The sequence below is a fragment of the Hippopotamus amphibius genome, chromosome 2 (assembly GCF_030028045.1).
Source record: "Hippopotamus amphibius kiboko isolate mHipAmp2 chromosome 2, mHipAmp2.hap2, whole genome shotgun sequence".
Taxonomy (NCBI): Eukaryota; Metazoa; Chordata; class Mammalia; order Artiodactyla; family Hippopotamidae; genus Hippopotamus; species Hippopotamus amphibius.
The window spans coordinates 175,832,408-175,840,622 of NC_080187.1; the positions used below are offsets into that span (position 1 = coordinate 175,832,408).

The 8,215-nt window shown below is 39.7% G+C and overlaps 1 protein-coding gene across 1 annotated transcript; it reads right to left on the reverse strand.

Moving 5' to 3' along the window:
- Positions 1-345: 345 nt before the first annotated feature.
- LOC130844666 (olfactory receptor 11H2-like) lies at positions 346-1,332 on the reverse strand. Its single transcript, XM_057720782.1, has one exon. The coding sequence runs from the start codon at positions 1,330-1,332 to the stop codon at positions 346-348; it is 987 nt and encodes a 328-aa protein (XP_057576765.1).
- Between the last annotated feature and the right edge of the window lie 6,883 nt (positions 1,333-8,215).

The following is an 8,215-nucleotide window of genomic DNA, read 5'->3' on the forward strand; positions in this document are numbered from 1 at the left end:
AATATGATGTTGACTGAAGTTTTTCTAACACTAAGCCCTATTGCCCACGACCCCAGGCAAACTTAGTTGTTTTTTTCCTTTGTGTTTCATATATTGTACATTTATCGGTTAGGATATTTATTGCATTTTATGGTAATTATTTTCTTACTTGTCTGCCTTACCCTTAGACTGTTATTTGAGGAAGAGATTGTGTCTGATTTATCTTCATAATTATCTTCATAATCTAGTGCCAAGTACAGTGTCTAACATGGAGGAGACATTCAGTTACTATTTATTGAATAAATGACTGTACAAATGAGTGAAAGTAAAAGGATGGCCATTATACCCATATCATACTAAGCTAGATTATTCCACATTTGTCCTGGGCCTGCTGCCAAAGACTTTTAAAGAAATTTTAAACTTTTCCAGAACTTTCCAGAGAGCGTTTTTCATATCCTTATTCCTGAGACTGTAAATCAAAGGGTTGATGAGTGGAGTCACCATTGCATAGAACAGGGTCATGATTTTTGGCATCAAGGTGGAGTGGCTGGATCCAGGGCTCACGTGCATCACCATAATGGTCCCGTAGAATAGCAGCACTACAGCCAAATGGGACCCACAGGTTGAAAAGGCTTTATGTCGACTGGATGCTGAGGGCAACCAAAGCACAGCAAGTAGAACCAAGGCGTAGGAGATGAGGATGAAAAGGAAGCTAAGCAGGATGATGAGGGAGCTTAGGGTGTAGCTGGTGAGCTTGGACATGGGGGCAGGAGCACATGAAAGGGTCAGCAATGGGCCTGAGTCACATACAAAGTGGTCAATTGCATTAGGGCCACAGAAAGGCAGTTGGGAAATGAGAATAACAGGCACCAGATACCAGAGAAAGCCACACACCCAACAGGAAATCACTAGGTTGAAACAACGTTGTCCGGTCATAATAATGGCATAATGCAGAGGATGACAGATGGCAACGTAGCGATCAAACGACATTGCTGAGAGAAAGAAGCACTCAGTGGAGCCCATGGAAAAGAAAAAATATAACTGAAGGAAGCAACCAACGAAAGAGATGGCCTTGGTCTCTGAGAGGAAGTTGACCAGTGTATTTGGAACAGTGGAGCTGACATACCAGATCTCCAGGAATGCAAAATTCCCCAGCAGGATGTACATGGGGGTGTGGAGATGCCGGTCCCAACACACGGCACAGATAATGGCTCCGTTTCCCGTGAGGGTCAGGAGGTAGATGATGGAGAAGAGCAAAAACAGGACGACCTGAATCTCCCTGCTGCAGGGAAAACCCAGAAGGATGAATTCACGCACTGATTCAGAATGGAATTCTGATCCGGAGATGTTCATTTAGTCTGTGCTGCAATGAAACCGTTATGAAGCCAAATCCAAACAACTGAGCATAACATACAGGCCCTTCATGATCTGGTCTTTCACTACTTATTTAACGTCATCTCTTGAGTCCTATGTCTCAGTAAGAAAAGAATAGTTGCACTTCTGTCAAATGACATGCTGTTCTCCCTAAGATAGCTGTTTCCCCTTCTTTCCTCCTTCCTTCCTTCCTCCCTTCCTTCTTTTCTTCCCTTCCTTCTTCCCTCCCTTCCTTCCTTCCTTCCTTGCTTCCTTCTTCTTCTTTCCTTTCCTTCCCTCCTTCCTTCCCTCTTTCTTTCTTTCTTTCTTTCTTTCTTTCTTTCCTTCTCTATTTGCCCATCCCTTCTGGATCCCTTCCTTTCTCTTTCTCCATCTTTTTACTGTTTATTTATTTACTTTTTTTTTTCCCCAGATAACTTGTACTTACAATTTATACTGTTTACTAATTGCCTCCTTCATGAAGTATTGCTGAACTCCACCATCATATACTAATTCTTTGTTTTGCCATAGCATCCAATGCATGTGTTTGTAAACTTATATTATGCCCTATCGTAGCTGGTCAGTTTTCTTTTTACTAGTCTGAGCTTCATGAAGGCAGAGGTTGTATTTTTTCATCTCCATATTATAAGTGGCTAGCACAGTGCAGTTCACTTCAGAAGCATGTTAACATACTTGCTGAATCAACATTAAAGAAATGAATCATTATTTTTTAAGCCAGAAGGAATGAGAAAACACTCTAAAAGCATTCATTTTTCTGCACTAAAGAATTTACACTTTATATCACGGATTTTTTTTTTTGCATGTTTTAATATACCTACTAGACTGTAAACCTCTGAGAATAGAGGGCAAGTGTTAATCATCTTTGATTTTTTCCACTATCTAATACGTTATCTTTTAGGCAATATGTATATTATAATTGCTTATTAAATGAATGAATCATTACATCTGCCCCCATTTGAATATTAATTCAGCTAACTTTCCACCTGGAAGCCTTAATCATTTCACATATGCAAGGAAAGAACCTTGCAGTTCTTTGGACCTTGAAGCAGGAAGGGCAGTGGTGGTGGGTATATGTGAGCAAGGGCATGGCAAAAAGGGGAGATGGTAGATCAATATGATATGAGACTGAAGTAACCCAATGTGCCTGTTTGCCTGGAACAGTCCTGATTGATTTTAGCACTGAAAGTCTTGTAATTCAGGAAATCCTCAGCCCCAGGGAAACGGGGACAGTTGGTCATCCTATGTGAGATCCTGGAGCTGACCCAGCTACCTCAAAAATGCACATGCACAAGTCCCCTTGGATCTTACTGAAGTCCCCTCCTTTCTCTAAGTTGTCCACAGAGAAAAAGGAAATGGCCCATGATAGTATTGAGAGGACACTTGGGAAAAAGAGCAAGGGACTGCTCAAATTGCCTTCCAAGAACTGCTGGATGTCCTGTGCAGCGGAGTACTCTAATCATCAACTGAGGCTGCACTCCAGGTGCATAAGCTGTGTGGAAATACATGGGCAAGGTCCTAGGGTGGGTACATGTAGCCCTGATACTCTTTTTCTTTCTTCACTCAAGACTGAATTACTCAGGGGCTTCCCTGGTAGTGCAGTGGCTAAGAATCCGCCTGCCAATGCAGGAGACCCGGGTTCGATCCCTGCCCTAGGAAGATCCCACGTGCCACAGAGCAACTAAGCCCGTGTGCCACAACTATTGAGCCTGTGCTTTAGAGCCCGTGAGCCACAACTATTGAGCCCATGTGCCACAACTACTGAAGCCCACGTGCCTAGAGCCCATGCTCCGCAACAAGTGGAGCCACGGCAATGAGGAGCCTGCGCACCACAACAAAAGAGTAGCCTCCGCTCACTGCAACTAGGGAAAGCCCATGTGCAGCAACAAAGACCCAACACAGCCAATAAGTAAATAAATAAATAAACAAATAAAAATTTTTAAAAAAGACCCAAATAATATAATTAAAAAAAAAACAAAAAACGACTAAATTAGTAATGCCGTATATTTGGACCCAGGTTTCCTTTAAATAACTTTGCTTTTCTCTTTTCTTATGGTTCCCTTAAGGCAGTTGGTTCTTTAATTCAAATTTCTCTAAAGGTATTTTTAGAAGAAAAAGACTTCATGAAGCCCTTGGAAAAGGGAAAATATAATGGGAGGAAGCAGTCAGTGAGACAGATTGACTTGGTATTTTAGAAGAAATTGGGGTTGGTATTCTGATCTAGATTGAGCTGATGATCTTCCAAAACATTCGATGATCTGGTTTCTGAAGATCAATATAATGAAAAAAAACACATAGCAACCTCGGAAAATGAAAGACCTAAAATAGTTTAATTTGGTTTCCTTACTTAAGAGAAAGAAATACCTTAGTCTTCCCAAGGGACATTCTGTATCGGTATTAATCACATTTATGTCTCCCACTTCCTTCAGAAGAACTCTGAATGTCTCCCTGCCATTCATTAACCCTGGTTTGGCCAGGATCTCTGTCTGTGTCTGCTTCTTTCAGCTTTCAGTGATAACATGGAATCTATTTTATCAGATAAAAGCATTGCTGTGATTTCCCAAGACTTGGCTTCTTGCTAGATAGATAATTACATATATGTGTAAGTAAAAACAAAACACAAAGAGCTAATATTCTTTTAGTTTTAAAAGAATTTGTGAAACATTTCCAAACTAATTTGCTTTTCCTCATTCCTTAACCTACCTAGAATTCTTGGTGAATGATAATTGTTTATTGTAGCTTTTGTCTTCAGATCTGTGTCTCTCTGAAACCCTGTAAGGATGTGTAGATACAGCTTCTAAAATGGAACCAGGGAAACAATAATTTTAATCCTGTTTGACATCATCGTCTATGAATTACTAGTCTTAACGCAACTCTTTTCATTTTCAAAAGCAAGCATACTGTAACTTACTTAGAGATGTAAAAAAAGCTAGAAAAAGGATTCATGTACTTACTTCAGTTAATGACAAACACCACAGCATTGCCCAGGAATTGAAGTTATTTGGACTTCGTCCCTCAGATCTTTTATCAAGAATACCACCACCACTGCCGCCAAAATTAGGATTATTTCTCGAGAAAAAAAATCCCATGATGTGATTTCCTCATACCTGGGAGCTATGCTCAGGAGGAATCAGGTGTGTCCTTTCTTCTCAGCTTCAGTCTCACAAGTGTGGATTCCTAGAACCTTCATTGAAAAACATTCCCACTTTTGTACAATTAACTTTGCAATGGCTGCCAAGAGTCTCATCAGGGAAGACGTCTCAAGGATGATGTAGATGAGACTTTGGGAGTAGTTTCTAGTTTTTAATCTGGGAGCAAGGATTCAAGGACCATCTATTTATATAAAATGTTTTAAGTAAAATATGGATATCGGGAGAGAACTCTCTTCTCTATTTTTGGTCAGTATTTCCAAAGATTTGGCTCCTTAAAAAAAGTAGTCCTTTGGGAAGGCTAGTCTCTCAGGCCAGTGTCTGCCTTTACCTTCTGTGATTAGATACCTCTGGGAGAGGAATTAGGCAAAATAAGTAGTTGTGTGAAATGAGCATATGGTTGTGTCTCCTGAACTCAAAGTTAATTACGAATTGTCCTTTACTCTGTAAAAACCAAGGTTCCTCTAGGGAAAGGTGACAGCCAGAAAGCCCATCACCAGAGAAATGTAGAAAATTAAAAAAAAATTATCTTTCTTTGAGGAAGGAAAAAGGGACAACTTAAAGAATATGAGATCTTTGTTTCTAGTGGTTCCATTGTGGTTTGTTGGTTTCCTTCTGAATCAGTGGTCTAATCATATTAGCACTGTATTGTCATCATATGATGGGTTTTCTCTTAAGATTCTTGAAAATAGTCCCAGCATTATTCTAATCATTCTGTGTATACAAAAAAATTGGTTATCTTTTTTGATCAGTATAATAGGCCCATAATCCTATTCCAAAAATATCTCCTCTAACATATTTCCATATATCTCTTTAAGACTCATCATCTGAATGACCTTTTAGAGAATTTCTGGAGTCAGGTATAGTAACACAGAATGATAGAATCAGTCTATTAATGTCTCTTTCTAGGTGGTAGCAAAAGGTTGAGCAAAAAATATTTGAAGTATAAAGCATTCAGAGGTCATTACAGTGTAATGTGTGGAGCTCAGCCTCGAGAGCCAGTTCAAGGTAGCAGAACACAACGTGTATATGGTGACTGGGAATGGAGGACACAAGGTAGAGTGAACATGGACCAAGACACATTTTCCCTACTCAATAGTTTTATCCAGGATCAGTTCTTTCCATCTTAATGTCATCTGTGCTAGGCATGCCATAGGTTGCCAACTATTGGCTTTTACACTGTCCCAAATGGATCTTTTTCCACGTCGTGATGAAGTAAGACCAGTGTTTCAAACTTTGTGTATATTGTGGTGGGGAATTTTCCATTGTGATGGAGATGTTTTCATTTTGTATCAAGTTTGCAAAGACGTCCATTCTATTTCACAAATTGGGAATTCACTGGAATTATCTTCTGCCTTAGTGGACAGAAACATTTGGCATGTAGATTTGTTTTCTATGATATTTAGAGTCATGTTAGCTGACGCAGTCCCTCTTCTTGCTGCCTGGGGAAGTCACTGTTCCCTAGCATTGGATTTAGCAACCAATAGACAATTTTTCTCTTCTCCATAAAAGCTAAGGCTCAGGGTTTTCTGTTTCTTTGTTTTTGTTTTTGTTTTTTTAAACATCCACCTCTCTCAGCCCTAACAAAGCAGAAAGAGAGAGATAAGAATATTAACATAAGGGAATTCCCTTGCTGTCCAGTGGTTAGGACTCCCTGCTTTCACTGACGAGGTCGCAGGTTCAGTCCCTGGTTGGGGAACTAAGATCCTATAAGCCGAGCGGCCAAACAAGCAAAGAACATTAACATATTTTTAAAAGGCTAGACATCTGCTTTCCTAGTAACATCTTCAGCCATTAACTCCATGTAGATGTGTCAACATGCTGCTTAATGGATGTGGAAATATGTTTTTGAGATAAGATAAATAACCATCCAGAATTTTAAAAAAAAGAAATTTAATGGATTGGTTTAACAGCAGATGGGCGAACAGATAAAAAATATACTAACTAGAGACTACATCAGAAGAATTTATACATTAATGCATTCTGGATAGACAAGAAAAAAGAAAAATGGAAGAGAAGTTAAATGTGGAAGTATAACATTAGTTTGGCAATTCTGAAGAAAAGAAGAAAGAGGCAGATAGAAGCAATATTTGAAGAGATAATGTTTGAAAATTTTAAAAAATTTCGTCAAGCATAAAAATCTACAACTTCAAAGAACAAGCGGAACACATTAAAAACAGTATAAATAAAAATAAATTCACACTTATACATTACATGTAAACAACAGAAAACTAAAGACAAAAATAATACTTGAAGAGGAACAAGAGGAAAAGATAGATTACCTTTCCAGAAGCAAGACTGAGTCAGAGAGTTGATTTCTCAATAGCTACAAGTGAAAACCAGAAGACATGGAATTATATCTTGAATGTTCCAGGAGGGAAACTGCCAAACTAGAATTGTATCAGCAGGAACAACATTTGTGGAGGGTCAGTGTTAAATATTGACACGATAAACAAAAGCAGAGTGGAGAAAGGTGGAAAGTGTGCCCTTCCTAACTCTGATAAACATGCAAACCTTGTGTTTTGCCTCTTTAGACATAATTATTAAACAATCTATATTTGAGAGTTCTTCTATAAATCATGCATGATAAGCCCAGTGTCTGAAGTCTGGGTGAGTCTGTCTCTTCTGTCTGAGGTGTTTCGTTCCTGGCGCTTTGTTGCATTGTATATTGTGGTAGGAAAAATAAGGCCCCAAAGATGTCCATGGCCTAATCCTCAGAAAAACATTCAGAACCTGTGAATCTGACTTTTCATCTGGTGAAATGGACTGTGCAGATGTATTAAGACACGGACTTTCAGCTGGGGAGAGCACCCTCCGTTACCTAGGGGGCCCAATTCACTCACATGCCTCCTTAAAAGCACCTAACCTTTCCTGTGGTTGCAGGAACCAGAGAGATGGTAGTTGTGGGACAGATTTGATTTACCTTTGCTGGCTTTAAAGAGTCTTGCCAAGGCCTCAGGAAAGGAATGCAGCCCTGCCTACATCTTGATTTTTAGCCCCATGAGACCTTGTTAGACTTCTGACGTATAGAATTGTAAGATAATAAATTTATTTGTTTAAGCCACTGAGTTTGTGGCAATTTCTTGCATTACCATAGCAGTAGAAAAGTAATGCAATTTTTAAAAAATGTTTAAAAAGAAGAAAAGTAATACAGCATTCTTTGGCTTTGTCTGCTCATTGCCCCTGAAAAAGTTATTTGTGGGGATTCTGTAAGACTTAGGAGGAAAATGCCTTCCTCCACAGAGCATTTGGGTTTGTGTCAGTCAGGCACCCAAGGGCACTAATTGTTAGGGATATCCTTTTTTTTTTTTTATTATTATTATTTTTTGGGGGGTACACCAAGTTCAATCATCTGTTTTTATACACATATCCCCATATTCCCTCCCTCCCTCAACTCCCCCCCACCCTCCCTCGAGTCCCCCCCACCCTCCCCGTCCCAGTCCTCCAAGGGATCTTCCCTCCTCGAGTTGGACTCCCTTTGCTATACAACAACTTCCCACTGGCTATCTATTTAACAGTTGGTAGTATATATATGTCTGTGCTACTCTCTCACTTCGTCTCAGCTTCCCCTTCACCCCCCGCCCCCCCCAAACCTCGAGTTCTCCAGTCCATTCTCTGCATCTGCGTCCCCGTTCTTGTCACTGAGTTCATCAGTACCATTTTTAGATTCCATATATGTGAGTTAGCATACAATATTTGTCTTTCTCTTTCTGACT

Excerpts from the sequence above, each read along its gene's own strand:
- LOC130844666 (XM_057720782.1), bottom strand. The coding sequence starts at position 1,332 with ATGAACATCTCCGGATCAGAATTCCATTCTGAATCAGTGCGTGAATTC.